At 39.8% G+C, this 22569-nt stretch overlaps 2 protein-coding genes across 7 annotated transcripts in view; one reads left to right on the top strand and one right to left on the bottom strand.

Annotated features, from left to right (window-relative positions):
* Positions 1–1268, top strand: part of LOC139950494 (protein lin-37 homolog) — a 36935-nt gene extending 35667 nt beyond the window's left edge. For all 6 annotated transcript variants that reach the window (XM_071949214.1, XM_071949240.1, XM_071949206.1 and 3 more), the window contains exon 9: positions 1132–1268. The gene's annotated coding sequence lies outside the window, so the exon portion shown is untranslated. The remainder of the gene's footprint in view (positions 1–1131) is intronic.
* On the bottom strand, positions 1128–21054 carry LOC139950525 (EF-hand and coiled-coil domain-containing protein 1-like). Its single transcript, XM_071949259.1, has 6 exons — positions 19555–21054; positions 13813–14084; positions 12899–13092; positions 9031–9189; positions 1785–1866; positions 1128–1411 (listed from the first exon to the last, which is right to left on the bottom strand). Exons 1-6 carry the CDS (start codon positions 20688–20690, stop codon positions 1128–1130), a joined length of 2127 nt encoding a protein of 708 aa, XP_071805360.1. The 5' UTR covers positions 20691–21054.
* Positions 21055–22569: the final 1515 nt, after the last annotated feature.

Genomic DNA, 22569 nt, shown 5'->3' with positions numbered 1-22569 from the left:
GCGGGAAAAAAAGAACTTTATAGATAATAATTAACACATAACATGAATAAAAATGTACTTGTATACAGTTTTACATAGACCATCATACCTACATGTACATTGTACATATACAGTGCCCTACAACCGAACACTTTGGGATGATCTTTCAGGACCCAAATTACTGCTCTAAAATTGTCTTTGCTAAGCATATATTGAGTAGGGCACCAGCCACCCAGTCCACACGTAATGTAATTTTGGCTGGTAAACTGTTTCTGTTAAGCAAGACTTGTATTTGCTTTATAGCAAGGTTTTCTGCTTTCAGGTTTTACGAAACTGGGCCCTGACCCTCTTGCAAAAGCCACCATCACTTAAAATGAGGTCAAAATATGTAAGCGTTTAAGTCTTAACACTAAGCCAGTGATAGGCCTTCCTCTGACCTTGGTGAAGATATTCAGATCGAAACTGATCGAAACGTTGAGTCGTTAACTACCGGTTCTTTTCAGAACAAGCACTACTTATCAAGAGATATTCACATGGTGTTACTGTAAACATGGTAAACCTCGCTTAGCAACTGACTAACTCTGTTATACTGAACTGTATGCATACTACAGTCACACATTCAACTTAATCACATACATGAACCTTTCTTAATTAAAAGTTTTTAAAGTAGTTTTTAAAAATGACATTGAAAACCGCCAATGCATGACTCCACAGTGCTTGTGATAGTTGTATTTGTAGATTTCAATGTTTTTCTTTGCATTATATGCCAAGGATGTTTAGAATTTGCATTTGTACTGTTATAGCATGTTAATGTAAAAAGTCAAATACAAACACAATTTGAGAGAGCAAGTCCCACCCATTAAACAAAAATGTATAAACTCACTTAAAGCAAGTTTAACTCAAAACAATAATAAAAACATTGTCATGATTAATTGTGCAAAAAGATCCAGCCAGTACCTTTACCGTTTTTTTTCATAGTGAAATTAATTGTTTATTAATTCGTTTATTGCTAAAATTACATTTCAGCAAAACAAAAGCTGAATTACATGACGTTTACAATGTTAAACACACAAAAAGTGACCTTATTGAAAATTAAACTTTACAGCTGACTTTTTAAAGGTGTTTATTAAATCCTTCTAAACTCTTTTTCAGATTTCAGTGGGGCTTTCCATGTTACCATTACACACCATGTCTTCCACATCATTGGACTCTGCCGAAGCCTCGCGACACAGCTTCTTGGATGTGCTGCTGTTGAACTGGTAGAAGTCCGTGCTGAGTCGCACACTGCCACCAGCGGCCGCTGCCGAACGCCGCATCTCGGGGCTGTTTGGTGTTGATTGGGTGCCTCGGACCGATATACCATTGAGTCTCAACAGGTCGTGGTGCATTAGCTGCTTGTGCAGGAAATTCAGGAAGCTCCTCACTTCGTTTTCTACAAAATAATGATTGGAACACGAACAAAAAATGTACATAAAAGCAAGGCAAGTTTTTAAAAGAACAAATCTACCCAGCAGGTAGATACACACATGGTTTTCCCCAAACCAAAAACTGATACCTCTCCATGCAATGCCTCAAATCCCATCATATTGTTTTTAAAGGTACTTTCTACTTGTGCTACAAATTGGCAGCTTTTGCTCATAATAGGTTCATTGTGAAGTCCCCAATCTCCTTTCTGATTTGGTGTTTCTTTATTTTGCTGTCCTCTTACAAACAACATTCCTGTCATAAAGAGGACATTTTGCCAGTCCCAGCTATCTTGTTATAACGAGAGGCAACTGTAGATAACGAGGACCAGACCAACCTACCTGAATCCGAGTTGTAGTTGTCTTTCAGGCAGACTTCTAGTGTGTCCATCAGAATCTTGCCAGCAGAGCGACGAGATAGATTCTAAGGACAAATAACACATTCATTTGGAGTTGGTCGTTGGAATTTCAGTTTTGTGTATTTCCGCAAGTTTAACGATTTGGTCTCGCTGTCATGTATGTGTTTCCCCACATGTAATTACTTATAATAAGACATGTAGCACACAGTATTCTGTAATGACAGGGGAAATGTAGTAATATTGATCCACTAATGAACTCGTATTTCAAAATACAGTGCGGACGAAAGTCTTCAAGTTGGCAAATTATTTATTGCGTGTGTTCTTTTTGGAGATTGAAAGATCTGATTTATTTACACATTGGGGATACTGTTGGTTGTTCAAGTACATTCGCGCAGATGTGTTGTTGCAGGGCTAACTCTGGTAACTCTAAAGATTATAAGATCATGGCACACCAGTTCTGTGTTGCAGTCACTTCGTGGACATTACTTTGTTCTGTACAATTTTTAGAAAAAAAAACCGGGTGTGGATGTTTATAGGTCCACACAGTGTCAGTTTGGAAACCTTGCATGATGTGGACTTCTTTTGTTTTCAGATCCACACTTCGTATGTCTCGTTACAGTCACTGTGTGGACATTCTTTGTTCTGTACACTGAGGATAATCATGTTCCTCAACATTGCAAATAACACTATGTGGACGTTTGTAGGTCCACATAGTGTAAGTTTGAAAACCCTACATGATGTGGACTTCTTTTGGTCTCAGATCCACTCGTATGTCTTGTTGCAGTCACTGTGTGGACATTCTTTGTTCTGTACACTGAGGATAATCATGTTCCTCAACATTGCAAATAACACTATGTGGACATTTGTAGGTCCACACAGTATAAGTGTGAAAACCCTACATGATGTGGACTTCTTTTGGTCTCAGATCCACTCGTATGTCTTGTTGCAGTCACTGTGTGGACATTCTTTGTTCTGTACACTGAGGATAATCATGTTCCTCAACATTGCAAATAACACTATGTGGACGTTTGTAGGTCCACACAGTGTAAGTTTGGAAACCCTACATGATGTGGACTTCTTTTGGTCTCAGATCCACTCGTATGTCTTGTTGCAGTCACTGTGTGGACAGTCTTTGTTCTGTACACTGAGGATAATCATGTTCCTCAACACTGTGAGTTAAAAACTAGATAGATGACAACATCATGTTTGTACATTTTACTTGCGCCGTTTTTTTAACAGTTTACATTTTGGTTTAATAATCGTTTAAGCCATGGTTTGGTTTCGTGTGTGCTGCATGGTATCGTTTTTATTTTAAACTGGTTTATATTTTGTAGTAATAATCGTTTTAAGCTATGATTAAATGCATTACACACAAATAATGGTCTTTATTTTTCATTTTCTTTAGAACTAATTTTCAACGGCGTGCATGTAAAAACACTGATACAGTATATGGTGTAAAGTTAAACATATCAAGAAGTTTTTTTAATGCAATATTCTTGCTTGGTTTAAAAGAGAAGAATTTTGTTGAGTAAACAAAATCTCGCAGGCAACATTTAGCTGATTACCCATCAGATGAACGCAATTTGTACCGCAGTGGTATGTAACGCAGTGACAGGTACATGCAATTTCCACAAGCGAATTTTGGAGCGAATTTTGACTGAGGGTCCTCGTGTGGTTTAACTGGAATTTTTGCCCACTGGGTAGACTTGACTCAAGTCCCAATCCCGTGCCACACCCCCAGGAAACTACTGCTTCGCGATGATATCTGCATTCCCCAACCTGTTCCGCATGCTCGGGACCACATTTTGGCGGCTAGCGCGCACTGTTCTCTGTATGCTACGTTGTTTGATAGTAAGTTGGAGTGATATGCATAGGGACCTCTTACACGAGAATGGGACTTGAATCAAGTCTAACCACTAAGGAGAGAACGCTGTGTTAAATTTTCTTGAAAGGGGTAAAGCAATTACCAAAGGGAGAAAGAAGTATAGCCTGTAAACCTCCTGAATTGTAACAATAAATGTGCTAGGTCTAGAATAAGAGGGGAAACCCATACCAGCAAGTCAGGAATGCTCACATTCTGTAAATCTCATCCCTGTTATTATACTCTCTTTTTGTCTCGAAACTTGGACTAATCTCACAACCATTCCCACCCCCCTGTGAGGTCAATGCGGAGTCGCGGCAGTTCACCTACCGCCGGTCCGGCCAGGCCAAACCGACCACGTCAAGACCACTGAACCCCAATCACTGCTGAGGTGAAATAATTCCTCTGCAATCAAGCAAGCAAAGCGCGCAATTAACGCGATGGAAATTTCACACACAAGCAGTTCACTCCGGGTACTCTTCTTGTTGATAAAATTCGACTGTAATTATACCATCCCTGCTTGAACTCTCCGAATATTGCTATATTTGGTGAGATATATGAGATCATACCATTTTCGTCTCTGCGGGCTGTAATGCGTTTTTACGGACGGGTTGAGTGGTGTGTTGACGTTCACCAAAAGTGCGTACTTAAGAAAATATTTTCATCGCCGGTTTCATAAATATTTATACTCTGTGTAAATATTGATTCAGTTTCAAGCGAAGGGAATTTCTCGTTTGGGTTTGTTCGTTTTCTATTGAGTTTTAATCAGAAATTGCGGTACAACGAAAATGTATACTCGACTGCAAGAACCGAGATATGTTTTTTCTCTTCATTTTCATGATGTATTGTGTTTACTGTTTTAAAATGCTCATCAACAAAACTGGCCAGCTTTAAACGTACAAATGCAAAGAATGGTAATGGTTATGCGCCCAATTTCTTAGCTTTTAGCTGCTTAAAGTATAAACATTTACTATACAGCAAAAATAAGCAGGATACCATTCACAGTGAAAAAATATTGGCGCTTTTTATAAAACTGGCATATTCATGAACTCCAAAATAACTGGCATATCAATTAATTCCAAAATATTGAAAGAACACAAAATTCCATTCCTGCATGCACTGCGTGCCGATGAAGACATTACAGCACAGATTCATTTTGCTTTTGATCTAATTTGTTGCCAATTCCATCGGCGCAATACCACTTTGTCCATACTTTAGGGCCTCCTGGCGTTGCCGTATCAAAAAGAATGGAAGCAAACAAACGCAAACCACTCTACAATAGAGCGAATTATTCAATCTAAATATGACTCATTCTCTAATACCCCGTGAAGTTGTGTGCGCAGTAATTTTTGCTTATTGGCTTTATGGTGTTTTGGCAATTATCACACTCGGCTGATCCCAGAATCGCGGCATTTGGCGCACATTTTTACTCTTCTCGTTTTTTTGCCGCCATAATTTGTCAGTCTTTTTTTTGTGGTTGTATTAAGCTTTCCCCCCTTTTCAAGCGAGCCTTGTTTCGCATCAGACTTTGGGCCCCTTGGCGAAGTTTAATTGAAGAATTACTTGGGGTGGTTTTTATTTTATATCGCGTTTGGGAGGCACTTTCCCCCACGCATTGTTAATCTTTCTTTGTGCTGTTATGATGTTAAATTATTTTCATTCCATGTCAGATGCCCGGCGGGCTTATATGCTCTCCGAAGTACTGCGTCTGTCGGCCTAGTTGTATGTGGTTAGGCGAAAGAGCAGTTTTGTCTTTAACTCTTGACATTGTTATTATTGTAGTAGCATCACATTACAAAGATAAGCTATAGGTTTTACTGTCTCATCCAAACAGATTTTGTCCGTTTACAAATTGACCCAGATTTAAGCGTTTCCTACACATATTTGTGGTCACAGCGACATACTAGGTTTGTTTTCAGGAACAATGAAAAATGGTTCAACCAATTTTTTACAACGTTTGACCGAGTCGTCAATAACGCATCTGAGGAAACATTTTAATATTATATTCTGGTTGAAAGTTTGTTGAAAGGTCAACCTTTTTATGTCAATTTTCTTGTCTGAAGTGTAAAATTTTAAAACAAATTTAAAAATCGAAAACATTGCTACCATTCTTGGATAGTCGTGCCTATAATATTATCCCTCCCATCAAGTAACAATTCGAAACTTTCATGGAGAACGTAACTGTGTTTGTTCACTCGCGGATTAGATTTTGACCCGGTTCCGGTGGCATGCAGGGGGACTGACCCATATATCGGTCAATGTGACCAGAAATGTGACAAAGTGACCGACAAATTTATCAGACTGATGCAGAATCCCGAGCTGAAATCCCGTTTTTCCAAATACTTTAGGATGCGGGCACCAACCGCATCTCCGGCTTACGGCCGGCCACCACGTGCAAATTTATCTCATATCGGGGGCGTGGGGGGGGGGGCATTTCAGACAAAATTAACATTATTTGACAAGATCATACCACCTTCGCTATCTTTATAACAAGTTTTCAGATAGAAGTTAAAACAAATGTGGGTGGCACATACCAAAGTATGACCCTACCTTTAATGACAAGGGAAACTTTTTTGAATGTTCTACTTTTTCAGTTACATGTAGGCCTTTAGTCTCAGATGTCGCGTATGAAATCTTTGTTAACAAAATCGATTTAAAACCCACCGTGGTTAATGGACCAACAAGTCGTATTTTAGTGTTTCAGACTTTGCACTTCCTTCCTAAACCCATATAACACCCAAGGATATGCCTGATTCCTTAGCTTTTTTAACACACTGCAGAAAAATGCTTCATGTTATCTTACTTAATTGATTATACATTCAAGCCTCTATCTGTTGTTTCACGTGATCAATTATTTTCTAATAGCCGAGAGCGAGACCAGCAATGAAAACAAGGGGTGCTCTTTCGCGTCTTTGGACGGCAGTTGAAATGCTCCGTTTCACGCCAAGCTGCCTGCTGGGCGCTTTTATTTGCGTAGTATTAACATAAGAATCTCCCGTATAAAAGATTCCGATGGGATGTCTAAATATCCCCAAGGTGGTGATTCTGGTGAGAGACCAATTAGTGGTTCTGTGTAGTTACCTTGTAAGCAGGAAGGGGCAAGAGACCTATATAAAACATTCTGTTTAAGAAAACCCGTAACCATTTTATGTTTATATTGTGTTGTTTATAATCAGTGTTTTATGGTTTAACATTTTTTATTATTAAACAGAGTAATTCTGCTCAGGAAGTGTTAAGAAATGACCGGGTACCAGTCGCAGCAATTGTAACTATATGGCATTCTGGCTGGTAACCTATTTTTGCTAAGCAAAAATTGTTTGATGAGCTAAGCAAGTTTAATTTGTTTTATATCTATAACAGGCTTTATGAAATTGGGTCAAGGCCCCCGCTGAAAAAGTCAACAACCAGCTTACTTGATATTGATAGAGAGATAAATCCAATTTCTTGTTATTCTTTTCTAAAAATTGTCTCTTATTTTTTTATTTTTGAAAATTTTATTTGGGATCATTTATGTCGGCACAAAATCCTTCGCTCCGCCCTTCTAAACAAGGAATTTATTTCTGATAGCTCTCAGCTATTCCAAAGCGATCCAAACGTTGATTATGACGTCGAGCATTAATTAGTAACATATAATCATAATATATAATCACTGCTTGATGAAGGGTATACATGCTTCAAATCCTGTCAACCATATAAAAGCTCTGTGACAATCTCTAATCCAGGCATGATATTCTTGCCATACTTGATTTCCCATTTTTCGGTTCTCCGAAAAATCCGTAAATGTTTTATTAAATAGTCTGACAAAAGCCTTAACCGTTTAGCATGTAGGTCAGCCGTGATATTCGGAGCAGAGCGACGTGGATTTTTGTTTCAATGAATATTTGAGTTGGGCTCAAGTGATGTAAGACAGCGAGTGTGTCTTCAGCTAAATTCTGGTCTCAAATTCACATGTATGTCCCTTACTTTATAGCTCCGGTCCCAATAACGTTGGTTGTTGGAACAGCATGTGGTCCCGGCCCTGGGCTCAAATTCATCACATAGAGCCGCTTTAGCAGAAACAAATTGATTAACAATATTGTCTGCTAAGCAGAAATTAGCAGGATACCAGTCACAATTTGTACATGTGACACAATATTGCGGCTGGTAACCTCATTCTGGTAAGCAACATTTTATTGTGCTTTCTACTTTAAAGTAGCTCTTATGAAATTGGGCCAACCCTGATGGGTGTTATTCCGGGTTTGGTTCGGGTCCATGGCTCTGTTTTCAGTTCCGGTAACTGTCTTTTACGAGTTTTAAAATCATTAAACTCTGACCAGAGCTGGACCAGAAACCCTCTGACAGTGATATAAGTTATTTAAGTATAAGAATTTTACAGAGCTGGTTTATCACCATTTTTATTTTATTACAACCGTGATATTTCTTTGATAGTTATCTATACTATGCTGTCATCAGCAATATCAAATTTGAACAGCCTCCATACCATCGCATGAAGTTCCTCCGATGACCCAATTTTGCCGTGCAAATTTTATCGCCAAAGCAAAAAACAGCCCCAGGATAAAAAGCCATACCGATCTACACTGACGAAATTAATATTGCCGGAGCTCCCCCCCCCCCCTCTCTCTCTCACTCTTCCATCTTCGAATCTTTCTCCGGCAGTCGTCGCTCCAGGCCTTTCCAGTTAGATCCCGATATTTATCTTCCCAAGCGTGATGAGAAATTAGCCTGTACTTCCCCTCGTCTTGTTTATCCCACCCCTTCCAATTCCCCCGAAATGATAAACCCAGGCTGTGGATTCAGTCGCGGATAACGCTGGATTATGTTTTGATATTGTAAATTAATTTGTGCTTGTGGCCCATCAGTGTAAAGGTATGCGATGTGTCCCTTAATACGCGGTGGGCCAGTCTCGGGCCATTTCAAAATCCATTCTGTCCGAACGAACACTACATTTGTTGACCTGTGCTTGTATGACTCATGCAAATAATTTTGAATTGTGTGTTAATGAGAAACATGTGAGTTCAAATTATAATTTTATAACGGCAATTATTCTTTGAAGTTTGTGACGAAGGTTTGAATTATTACTCCCCACAATCAATACAGTGGTCGATTTCACAAATATTTAGGACTATAGTCCTAACTTAGAACTAGTCCTAGGAGACCTAGGAGATATTAAGAACTTAAGGCCAGTCCAGAGTTAGAGCGAGTAAGTTAGAACAAGCAACTGACCTAACAGGAGATAAGACTAGTCTTAACCTTTTGTGAAATACACACCAGGTAGTTCAAATTAAAATAGCTGTGATGTGGACCCCAACTTCTTGATAAGGAATAAAGTAGAGTGAAAAGGGACAATGTGGTAAGCGAGAAAGATTACCAGATTTCTGAGTTTCCGGAGTAGTGATATGACCTCCCCTACTGTAGCCTCAATCAGAGACAGTCTGACCCTCTCCGTCTCAAGACATTGAATCTCCGTCTGATACTGCTCTGTCTCCTTTAGCTTGGTGTTCAACTCGTGGAGCAAATCAGCTTTAATCTGAAAAAAGAAGGACATTGTTATTAACATTTTTTTTTTCTTTTTTCCCGGGAGATTCTTATTAACCTATATTGATCTACACTAGAAATACAAAAATTACAATACATCGATTATCAATAAATTACATATTATTTACACAAACTGTGAGATAACAAACATTAGTCTAATACAATTTTTAATGCTGAAAAAGACTCTCGGGTCAAATTTGACCTAGATTCATGGTCCCACGCGGCCAGGGGTCAATTTCTCAAAGATGGTTCTAACTCAGGACTAGTCCTTGGATTATTTAGGAGTTATTACAAACTTAAGGCTGGTCCTAAGTTAGGACGAGTAACTCACTGTCCTTACTCTTTGTGAGGTGTCATTTCCACAAAGATAGTCCTAACTTATGTGGGTAGTCCTTTAGGAGTTACTATAGACTTAATGCTAGTCCTGTTCCTAAGTTGTGACAAGTAACTCATCCTAACTCGAGACAAGACTGATCGTAACTCATTGCGAGGTGTCATTTCCACAAAGAGAGTCCTAACTTATGTGAGTAGTCCTTTAGGAGTTATTAAAGACTTAATGCTAGTCCTATTCCTAAGTTATGACAAGTATCTCATCCTTACTCGAGATCAGACTGGTCTTAACTCTTTGCGAGGGGTCATTTTCACAAAGATAGTCCTAACTTTTAGGACTACATGTCCAAGGAGTTTTTGAAAACTAAAGGCTGGTCCTAAGTTAGGACGAGTTGCTCATCCCAATTTGAGATAATCCCAATTTGAAACTCCTTTCTAAGTCAGGCTGACCCCGGAAGCTGTGTCAAAATGACACAGAAATGGGTCAAACTTAAAATGCAGAATCCGAATTGAAAATCCTTAATTTACCCAGTCTCCCATACATGTCAGGTCCCATGCTGGCATCATTAATCAAGGGTTATTCTGTCACAAAAAGTTGGTTTGCTTTTTTTTTTTGACTGGTGTATAAAACGTGCCTTCTTGTAAATTTCATGACCATTTGCTGTGGAGATGTCGTAACAATATATCATGGCAAAAACACATTATAAATCTGAGTATATGTTTATGTGTGCCTCCTGGTTGCGTGTAACCAGTTTTTCCTTGGTTTCCACAATTGGATAATATGTCGTTTCCCGCGTTAATATTTGCGTTGGAGATGTCATAACAACACATCTTCTCAAAAATTCACTATAAATCTGAACCTTGTTTATTTGTGCTTCCTAGTTGCAGGAAAAATTACTTTCGATTTCTACACGTGTGTATCTGCCGTTTCCCGCGTCAATATAAATAATCGTATTTCAATTCACATTCCACCTGAAGAAAATCTGCCAACTTGCTGATATTAAACCCATTAGAATTTAAAGAACTTATTATACATAGTAAAACGAGACTCACTGATCAAGCACAAAATTCATAAGTGAGACTTATCGCAATGATGATATCAGAATGAAAATACAAAAATCCAATAACCCAGATTCCCCAGTCATATACCCAGAGCTCTGGCCAAATACCCGTGCCTAGTCGTAGATGATGGTATTTTGAAGTAATCTATGATCCGGTTCTTAAACCCCCGTCAGCCATGATTATGTTCGCTCGGGTGGTAACATATTTTTGACTAAATGATTGGCATTAAGAAGGGAATTTGAAAATCATATCATGCATGACCGAGAATGAGGTTTGCACAATTTCAGAAAAGAGGGTGTGGTCGCTTTATATTATGCCGAACTAGGGCTGGATATTGTACAACAAATTCACAATAACATGGAATGAGGAAGTATATATGTGCAACAAATCTTTTTTTCAGTTCGCCAATTTTTATATTTTGTTCGTGACCTAGATTTCTTTGGTCATAGATCCCGTTTTGCGTGTGGCGGCTACAGAGACGATCATGTATAAAGGGTTATGGTTCGGACCCAGCAGAGCTCTTCTTGATTACGAGGGCCCAATTTTATAGAGCTAGCAGGAAAAAAATTGCTGAAAAATGTCCTGCTTAGCAGAAATGAGCAGGATACCAGTCATGTATTGTGTTTGGTTACACTAGTTTGGTGAGATCCTTTTTTCGATCAATAAATAACTGCTGTTTCTGAGGTATTATCACGAATTGTTAAATGCAGACTAGTTTATAAGAGACTGCGTAATAAACAAAAACTTTTGATTAGTGGCCTAGTTCTCACGTGCTGCGTAATATCGACGCACGACATTAACATCCGAGGTGCAGCAATTGTGTTTTCAATCCAGGTGGAAAATGAAGCCAGCAATTATTATCGCGGCTGCAGCAGTGCAGTCATGTAAAGATTGCCACCGAGATAGAGCAAAAATGATGGGCAGCCCTTTTTCGTCACCTCATCGGCCAGGTGTCAGGACCAGAGCTCAGCTGGCATGACAGTGTCGCACACAAGTCGCGTGAAAACACCGGTGTCAGCATATTACAGTTTGAACCCCAACTCGAAACGATCGTGAGTTACTCGGTTGCATTTCGCTACAGGCAGGAGCATCCAGCGTTTTTGTTCTTTTTTTTTCGGTGGGTGTAAGACACAAAGTTGATAACAAACAAGTGTTATATTGAGCCCTCGGTCGGCCCAAGCAGCTGTAGCCCTGTAATAATAATCGACCTGTGCCAAAGCATATTTGGTGTCAATAAGCAACAACGAGGAGTGAAACATTAATGAAGATCGAAAGGCTCAGAATTATTTCAAAATGTGAGTCACATGTTATTAATACCGATCCTCTCAAGAAAGTGTGGTATCGTAGTGGCTGAACCTGGTCATACGCAAGACGGTTGAAGGGTTTTGATACCTTCTGGAATATCAAGTTTGTTTGGCCATGACATGAATCCCTACTCACTGTGAATGAAGATGTAGGCCGATGTAATATAGTTTAACTATAGAAGTTGCAACTTCATGAATCGTCAAGGGGAAAAAAGGGAAAATTCACAGAGCAATGTTTTCAAGAGAGTCGTGTACTGGTAAATATTTCGTACTTGCTAAAATGATTTTCGTCTCCTGAGACGAAAATTAATTTCGTGACATTGTTTACTAATTTTCTAAGCAACTACAGTACCTAAGCAAGTAATATTTGAAGGGAAGCTTTCTATCTTGAAATTGTGTAAGCTTAATGTTAATATGTGTATCTGTGTTTTGTGTCGTACATAAAGGGTTTGGCCCTTAAAGATGACAACAAACAAACAACAAAACAAACAAAACACAACTCTATAAATGTGATCATGGCAACTGACAAACGTTCGTTTGCCTTTCCTCTTTGCCTTAACTCAAGATAAGACTAGTCTTAACTCAAGATAAGACTAGTCTTAACGCAAGATAAGACTAGTCTTAACTCAAGATAAGACTAGTCTTAACGCAAGATAAGACTAGTCTTAACTCAAGATAAGACTAGTCTTAACTCAAGATAAGACTAGTCTTAACGCAAGATAAGACTAGTCTTAACTCAAGATAAGACTAGTCTTAACTCAAGATAAGACTAGTCTTAACTCAAGATAAGACTAGTCTTAACGCAAGATATGACAAGTCTTAACTCTTTGTGAAACCCACCCCTGGACACATTGCTAATTACTCAAAATAAAATTTAGCATAAAAACTTACTGAGTAACGAGCAATGGAGAGCTATTGATAGTATAAATATTGTGAGAAACGGCACTGATAGGGTTCAAACAAATACTCGTTCTAAATCTATAACTGATACTTGTTGTTTCTTACTTGCTTAAACTGTCCCTCTGCCTGGCCTTTCTGAACTTCTGTCTCCAACAGGTGCTTCTGCACCTGCGTCAACTTGATCAGCCAATCAGCGTTGTTCAATACGCCTGTCAGCGACGAGCTTGCGCAGTTGTTGTTGTTGTTATTGTTGTTGTGCTTGTTGTCTTCTTCCTGCCAAACCGAGTCTTCATCCGATACTGAAATGAAACAACTTAAAGTTTGACTTGTACAACAATACGGTTTTGTGACTCGTGGACTTTTCAAATAAAATAATTTTGAAATAATATTGTTTGACTTATAAATGTCTTTTAATAGAATGCGTTTTTGTGACAGTTGGAATTTTTCAAACAAAATCATTTTGAAATTATAACCCTATACGCCTTTCTTAATATTTATGCATGAGGTACGTCACAATGCTAATCCAAAACGAGGCGATGGGCGCAGCCACTGTAAGTGATGGGGGACGTGCGCCCATAGCCTCATTTTGGGTAAGAATTATGACGTCATACATAAATATTAAGAGAGGCATCAAAGCGTTATATTTATATTTGACTAAACACAATGTGCTTCCAAAGTCTCATGATCCAGAAAATAGAGTACATCCGCGTATTGATGGTGACCAGAGGAAGAACAATTCCTTCAGTTTGGTTCGGGTTTTTTTGTTAGAAAGATATTAAAATTCACCATAGGCGGTTCGAGGGCTAAGGCCTTGGGTGCATCCGGCAGCAATTTTTTGTCTGACATCTTCAACAAATTTCCTGATTTTGGTGTAAGGTTACCCTTCTTTGATTCGATTTACAAGAAAACAAATTCCCCATTGAAAAGCACTACGACAGTGGCAATTTTAATGAGCAAAAAAAATTACCCTCCGGCAGTTATGGGTGCCAATTTTGAAACTACATTATGAATCAACTTACTGCTTCCACTGGCAACAGAACTACTATCCGTCTCGCTCCCTGCAGACGTCGGGGAACCTCTCTCGTTGTCCGACACACAACCCGAGTCCATACCGGTGAGAAGATCACCTCCGGAATCCTCCGAAGTTCCGCTCGAGTCATCAAGAGAGCCACCGGAGATCACCGACGTCCCACCGGAGATTACCGACGTCCCACCGGACACGTCCGACGAACCGTTCGGGTCCTCGTGAGGAAACCCGTCGGGTGATTTGGCACTGCACTCGGTCTTCTCCCTGTAAAGGCCAAAAGAACAAAAGGCCAATTGATGAAAGTGGAAAATTAATGTTATAATTGGATTAAGTTCTTGTGAGTCATGAGTTTGAATGGGAGACATACAATAGTAAAACATGGCGTCACTCTGTTATATTCCAACCTAATGTAACCGGTCAAGAACAGCTTGGATCTTTCCCGACCAAATGTGCACCCCTCCCCCCAGCGATACTTAAGCTCAACCACCACCAGCAGTCCAGCATTCTCCTGAAGACGAGCAGATTATACTGTTCGAAACGTCGAGACCACACTGGCTCTTTTCAGAGCAACACTCCCACAAAAGAGATCTACACATAGTTGCACCCGCAAGTTTACATTTTGTTCTTTCTTTTTTCTTCCTGTGATTGTAGCCAGTTTTTTCTTCGTTTTCCTGCTCCCAGTGGGGGTCTTATCTCAACCTCGTTCTTGTTAAATCCCACACTAAATTATAACCTCGTACTCATAAACTCATCGCTCAACCGAACGTTAAATCATGAACATTTTGACTGCACAAGTTGTATTATGGGAGACACAATGACCAAAAATAGTCAAAATGGCGTCATCACAGTCCAGCAGTCTGTAATATCCCAACTGAATGTAACCAGTTTATTCTTCGCTTTCCTGCTCACTTTCTCTGTTTCAGTAAATTAAAAAGCTATAAGCAAGTATCATCCTAAACAAGAACAACACATAATGGTGATGGTCATGTAGGCCCAGTTAGTTATCCATCCTGTGTCAGGGCTGTCATGTCTTGTTCGTCTGTCCTTTTGTTTGCATGTCTGTCTGTTTGTGTTATATGTTTGTCTGTCTGTCTGTTGTTGTTTTTTTGTTTTTGTTGTTGTTTTTTACAAGCTTCTGCTAATCAAAAATGTTCCATCCTGCGTATTGCTACTTAGTGTTATGCAGGTAAAATGTCATGTACTTTTCGATATTTTTCTTGGAAGTATGAAATAAATGTGTGATTGAACTTAATTGAATAGTGAAATTCTTTTCGAAATTTGAAAAGAAAAAGTTATGGCACAAGTCGAGTGACTCAGTCTCACAATAATACAGGGAGCAAGGGGGTGATTCACATAATGTATAACAGCAGCATACAAGCTCAAAACCTGTGTCATGGTTGGATGCCGACAAATTCCTAGCTTCCAAATCTGGAGTGATTAATGGTCGGCTTAATATTCCTCGACAGACTCATATTAGGGTCGCAGTCTGACTGATTTGTTATGATTTGGGATCAAAGATTGTCACGGAGAAGACCCGTTGTTGTCTATTAGTTTTACTCTGACAGTAAATGGCATTGGTTTTGAAGACAGTAGTGTTGAACACTGTGTGTGCTATGTTTACAGTCGATCTAAAATTAATGTGACGTTTCTTTTGTCTGAATTTCCTCAATACAGAGGAAGCTTGTTTGCAGCAGCGACAGAGAAAAATGACAACAACCTAAAACAAAATATCTACCCCATTGCTCACTGTTTGAAGACACTGGACACGATTGGTAATTCATCACTTAACTGTTAGCACATTGGTAAAGAGCAATGAAGAGCTGTTGATAGTATAAAACATTGTGAGAAATGGCTCCTCCGAAGTAACGTAGTTTTTGAGAAAGAGGTAATTTCTCAATTAAATAAAAAAGAAATACTTCAGCTGAAGCTTTGTATGCATCTGAAAGCACACAAAGTATTACAACAATGGTGTTTTTCTTTCGTTATTCCCTTGCATCTTCGATGACCAATTGGGCCCAATTTTCACAGGTGTGTCATGTTATGTATTTGTTTGGATACACCAAGTGAGAATACTGGTCTTTGACAATATTACCAAACGTATCCAGTGCATTTAACTGGGTGCCCCCCCCCTCCTCCCATCTCCATCGCATGCGTCCTTGAACACAGCGGGGTGTTGGTCTCCTCCTCCTCCTCTCGCAAACACAAACCCAATCTAATCAGTCAAGCTTCACTACACCCCCAAGAAACCCAGGAGAAACAAGCAAAATGGTTTGTTTTCTCCCCGTCCCCTCCTCGGTTTAGATGTTGGTATAGAGGAAACAGTAACAATGCCAACGAACACGATTAACCCTACGGCTCAATACTTGGTGAGTAATTCTGTGCCAGACCAGTCCTTTCAATCTCGCTCGGCTGGCTCCACCCGTAACATTTTGTAGCCGTTATTGTTTCAGCTCCGACCTTGACAGAGTCACTGTTTGAACTGGCAACATTGAACGCGTGGCTTGAACCCTCATTATTGGTTAAAAAAAAGCTGCGTCCAAAGCGGAGCAGTGTGAAGATGGTAATGCGTACGAGAGTTTAACATCATCCTGGGCCACAGATGGGAGCTTGAGGGATTGGTACAGGCGTGAGGTTTATGTTCCTATGGGACCAAAGTGATGCCTTTAAGAAGGTCTCCAAGGTCAACGGAAATTGTGTGACGAACCCATTTTTAGATAGAGTCCTTGTAACAAGGGGGTGGGGTGATGACAAGGCTCTATACCTCACACAAATTGTGTAAAATTACACTGTGGTTGGTACCCTAAAAATTTCCCTTTTTGTACTCGTACGTTGTCAAGTTATGCTTCAAGTTTTTAAATTAGGTAGGACAGGTTTTATTTGCTCTTTCAACGATTTTTGTATATTATTCGTGTATTTTTTACATGTCCATGTCTTGCCTGATGAGTTAAATTAAGCTTATTTTATTAACATAATTAGCATGTGTGGTGTAATAAATATCCATTCATTACTGTCGGCTGTTTCAGTTCCAATCCCTGTTTTTCCCCTGACGATTTGCATTGAACCTCTTTATGCATTTAAGGGATAGGAGATTCTCTATTCTGTATAAGATGTTTTTTTTTAGGTCAGGTTCCAAAAAAGATTCTAACAATTTGTGGGTCAGAATGACCGGAAACTGAACACAACTGGTGGGATGCTAACTCGAATTCGGTCTCGGTTTGACCCAATTATGGATAATTTAAACACAAATTTAATAATTACCAAATTTATACTTGGTCTTTACCGAATTTATACGTAGTCTCTCTAACACCGAGTATAAACCCCTTATACAATCCGTATAATTATTATGAAGACGGCTTAGATATTAAGCTCAAAGTATCAGAGGGTCTTTAATAATTCTCAACTCAATGAGATACCAATCTCATCAGCTTGCCTTGGATAATCACCTCCCAGTATCCCCATCACTAATCCAATCACTCACCCCCCTACCCTATACCGTCAAATGAGACACCGTGTTCTATAGCTAATATATGCCGTCGAGACTACGGCAGCGCGACTCTCTTGCGAATTGGTCAATTCAATTAAGTCTAATGCGAGACCACGGGATCATGTAGGGATCGTCATCTCTGAAGGATCGTGGAGATGTATGGCCTTGTTGGCGATCAGCCGAAACATGGCATGGAATTAAGAAAAAATGGCAAAACTTGAGGGAGCTGCGGTTGCTTTTATCATGGATGACTCAGGATTACTTTGGATGACACCGTGTGGGGAATTGATAGTAACCGGTGTTTCTTGTTTGATTGGCTACAGTTTGTGCCACAGCACCTTGTAAACTACTACATGGTGCTATGAAGAATGAGTATTTCTCATAATTCAAACGATAATGCACTTATTGAACAGAGAAGGGGTTCCCCTTGGTGTCCCTGCTTTGATAAGCTGCAGATAGCTTGTCAACCATTACATGGTGTTATGAAAAGGTAAAGATCTTAAAATTTAAACTTAAAAGAACCCAGTGCACTTATTGTGTCCCTGGTTTGATTGGCTGCATATTGTGCCACAGTATATCTTGTCAACCATTACATGGTGCTATGAAAAGGTAAAGATCTTAAAATTTAAACTTAAAAGAACCCAGTGCACTTATTGTGTCCCTTGTTTGATTGGCTGCATATTGTGCCACAGTATATCTTGTCAACCATTACATGGTGCTATGAAAAGGTAAAGATCTTATAATTTAAACTTAAAAGAACCCAGTGTGCTTATCGAAAGAAGAAGGGGTTCGCCCGATGTTCCTATAGTTTGATTGGCTGCATATTGCGCCACAGCACCTTGTGAACCATTACATGGTGCTATGAAAAAGGAGTAGGTTTCAAACTTCAAACTTCGAACATAGTCCCACATACCTTGCGAAATACTGAATGTTGAAGTGTCTTGAGCGTCACTGAGTGACGGATATGAGCGCTATATATAAGTCATTTTATATTATTTTAATTTTATAAAGTTTATAGTAAAGTGATAGTAAAGTGTTAGTAGGTGACTTATGGTTTAACATATACACATTAACTACTTTTCTTCCTTCTGGGGCATACATAATAAATAACTTACCATAATTATGAAAGCCTTTCCAAACAAATAAGATATGATACATGTACCAGTTTACGAACGACTTTTACCGTAAAATCTGAAACAGTAAATTTGTTGAAGCCCGTTTTTACGGAGATGGGAATCTCAAACAGCCGTTTTAGTACCACTCTTGGCAAGCGTAGCTGCATGCCCGTCCAAAAGACTTCTCCTTGCAAGAATTCGGCTGTTCTATTTTCAAATAAAGTCATCAAAAGGCATTTGTTGGGTTGATATATTATTTTGTTTACAAACATTTGGGAAAGTTCAGCTCATGGCTCATTGACTTTTATAAAGGGACCATTGTCTACAAGCGTTGCTTTTTAATGGATCCCTCCGCAGTATCATATTTTTGTAATATCATTTTATTTTCATTTACAACTTTTTTTGTTATGTATACTTTTTATGGCTTATTATTGTGAAATGTGCTGCTCTGTATGCCGACAAACTCTGTTCCCACAACGATGTTTAAAAAAACAGTGAATTGTTTGTTATAGGGTAAGGGTTAGGATTAGGAAAATATACTAAGGGGTGTCAGAATATAGGTGTGTCGAAGCAAAAACTTGGGTGAAACTCGTTTTCACCAATTAACACCTGTACTAATGCAATTGCATTGGCTCCAAATTATGTTTCGAACAGTTAACACAATTCTTCTGTTAACTTTCAAGGGTCAAACATGTCAATCTCCTGCTTATTTATCTGAACTTGTTCATCATTATTCCCTTTGGACTTTACGATTATCTCAACAGTCATTGCTTTCTACTACTAGAGCTTCTTCCATTTTTTATAGCCACAGATATAAATTTTTCTTACGCCGCGCTGTTTCTTTGGAATAGTCTTCCTGTGAATATTCAATATTTTAAGTCCCTGTTGAAAACTCATTTGTTTAAAGCTGCTTCTTTGTAACCAAATGATGCCTCGTTGTATCTGTATCTTTCTCTCATAGTTTATTTTATTATTCCCTTTATGCGCTTAGAGGCTTTTTGCATTGAGCGCTTTACAAATGTCTTAATAGTATTATTAAAATGTACACCATGGGTGTGGTCGACATAGATACCCGAGAAAGATACAAATTAACACCACATGATTTAGTAACTTTGGGCGACAACATTCATCTTACCGTTCTCGATTCTTCCACTCCGTCAGTTTACTCTGCAGATTGTCGATTCCTTCCACTTGTTTCTCCAACTCTCTGACTCTCTCCAACCCACTGCTCAGAGTCTCCCTGGCGGAGCACAGACGCTGGGTCAGAGACTGCTGCTTGCCGAGCAGGAACGACTTACTCTGCTCAAGATGGGTCTGGTTCTTCTTCGATTGCCAGAGATCAGCTTCTAGAGACTGTGTGTAGCAGATGGCTTCTTCAAGCTGGTTGTCTCTGTCCTCACGAAGCCGACTCAGTTCCCGTGCCAGTGTGACTGCGTTTTGCGGGCGTATGGAGGAATGTCCGGGTAGTTTTGGTGGCAGCGGTGGGAACGGTGTTTGGTTCTCGCGCGCTGCTGTTTTTAACTTCTGCAATGAGACCAGGAGTGCCAGGTGGCGGGCGTCGCTGCTCTGCAGGGCTTGCCTCATGTCCTCGATGATTTCCCTCAGACCCTCGTTTTCTTGCTGCAACTTTGTCATTGCCAGATCGTTCCCAGTGTTCGCAGGATCATCTGGTGTCAATGTAATGTTCTCAAAGTCACTTTTCATGTGAGAATCCGCCTCGACCATGCCATCAACGCAGTTCAGTCTTCCCTGTTTGTACATTACTGAATGATACACCTCGGTGAGTGGTCTTTTCTGGAAACACTCAGTGCACATGGTGCGGATGCTGAGCCCACTCCTCGGCACCACGCGAACCTCTGCCTCAACAAACTTATCTGCATTGTCCCACCTCTTCGCTGAGTAACTCTCATCAGTCGGGCTGTTGCCATCTTCTCCAAGAAAACACTGAACCAATTTGGAGTGGAATTCCTTGAAGGATAATTCTTTTGACTGATCACCAACAGTGCCACTCTCTTCAGACTCTTCTGTCAGTGGACTTAAGCTTTTGAAACCAATCACTTCCAATAAGATATTAAAATCCGACAGATGTATTCGATCTTTTCCAAGTATGTCCAAATGGTGGAAGATCTCTTGAATGTACTGATCGATGCCGGTTGCGAGAACAACAACTTCATTTTCAATTCCTTGGTCAAGGCCAAAAGCATACGCCAGGGCACTGACCAGCCACTGTGAACGCCGAGCCGGCAAGATAATCGATTCGGGTCTCTCCATGGTATCTTCTCTCGTCTCTTACAGGGTGCAGAGTTACTGTATATTAACAGCGCACACCATCGGTACCACAGTGCTATCGTATGAAGATGTACTCCCTCGCGTGTACACGAGAAACTGTACCCACATGCTATGGTCTTATGCCGCTATGAAGAGCACTTGACAGAGAGGCTACCGATCAGCCAAGTGATTACACCCAAGAGTTTGACCATGAAGTGCCCCCAGCGTTACACACTCAACCCGCCAGAATTTCTCTCTCCATCCACACTCGTATTTTTTATGAATGGATGACTGCAAATGCGCGGGGTTGATGAGCCGTGGTGGTATATTACGGAGATCAGCGAGCATGCAATTAACGGGATGATGTTCAAATCGGTTGGATTTTGCTCAAACGAAGTGACGGTTCAATCATCAGTGGAGGGCGCTGAGCTTCCCTTGGCAAGCAGCTCAGCACCGTGGAGCTAATTGACTGAGATATCGACTCGGAGTTATTTTATTGAGTTGTTGGGACTCTTTAATCGCATTTAATAAGGTCTTTTTCTCCCCATTTCTCTTGAGATTGGTTTAAAATAAAGTTTTAATGCAGCGTGTAAATTAATTTTGGAAAATCGTGATGGTTGTCAACACCGGCGTCGTTTGCCGCACTTCCTCCTTTTAGGATGTGCGCGTAATTCACTTTGACTTCACTCGTTAAAGAGAGATCTAGACATTGTTCGGCTTTCTTGTTGCTTCACCCCAGGATGAAGGAAATATCCCCAAATAACCGAGCATTATTGAAGCTGTTTAGTCCTCATCGGGAGTTTGTAGTCAATGACAAGTACCGTATGTAAATTCATAAAGGAAAGGGTAGTAATTAAGTGCCTTCAACATCTGGAGGGAGTCGTGACACTTGTGTCCTTAAGCAAGATACTTAACAATTCATGCAAAGCCGTTGGTTCCGTGTGTTGTGTAATGCACGTAAAAGAACCCAGTGAACGTATTGTGAGTGAAGGGGGTTCGCTCTGGTGTTCCTGGCAAGATCGGCAGCATGCCACAGCACCTTGTGAAACATTGTATGATGCTATGAAGGATTAGGTCTCATAATTCAAACGTACTCTCACATACCTTGCAGGAAATACTGAATGTTATGGATATGCGCTCTATTTATAAGAAGCCACTAAAATTATTAATTTATTGCCTATGTTCAACCGTGGTTCAATCCTTCCATGCAATATGAGAAAAGCATGAAAAGAGATAAGCTGTGTTGCCATACAACGGAATGCAAGACTAAAACGAGGCTAGTAGGACACGTAATAATATTCACATCCTCACATAGAAAGGCTTGGAAAATTTGAAATGGAAAGCCCCCCTCAAAGTACCCAGAAGTAATTATACATTATACGAAACCAACATCTTACAGTTAGGCTGTTTTGCAATGGAGGACAGTGTTGTAAATCAAACTTGCAGCAAACACTCCCTTTTGCCCAATTCCATAGAGCTACTCAGCACACAAATTTGCTTAGCACGAAATTCTTGCCGTGATTTTCAGGATTAAGCAAACAACAGCTGCATACCAGTAAAAAGCAATATGCAACCAGTTGAAATTTGGTTGGTAATCCGGTTTTTATCAAGGAAGAAATGTCATGCTAAGCAAACTTTTGTGCTTAGCAGCTCTATGAAATTGGGCCCCGGTCAAAATCACATTACACATAAGTGATGTTTGAAGCTTTGCATAGTGTGGTAGATAAGAATGTACCATTGACATAATTAGTAATTTGCGGGTACAATCATGTAATAATTCTCTTTTGAGACAGTGTTGGCTCTGAAAAGAGCCGGTGTGGTCTCGACGATTCGAACAGTATACTCTGCTCGTCTTCATACATTCTAAAAAAACTCCCGGGAT

Source organism: Asterias amurensis, chromosome 2 (assembly GCF_032118995.1).
Source record: "Asterias amurensis chromosome 2, ASM3211899v1".
Classification (NCBI taxonomy): Eukaryota; Metazoa; Echinodermata; class Asteroidea; order Forcipulatida; family Asteriidae; genus Asterias; species Asterias amurensis.
The sequence above is the reverse complement of the archived record's forward strand: the minus strand, read 5'-3'. Positions and strand labels throughout refer to the sequence as shown.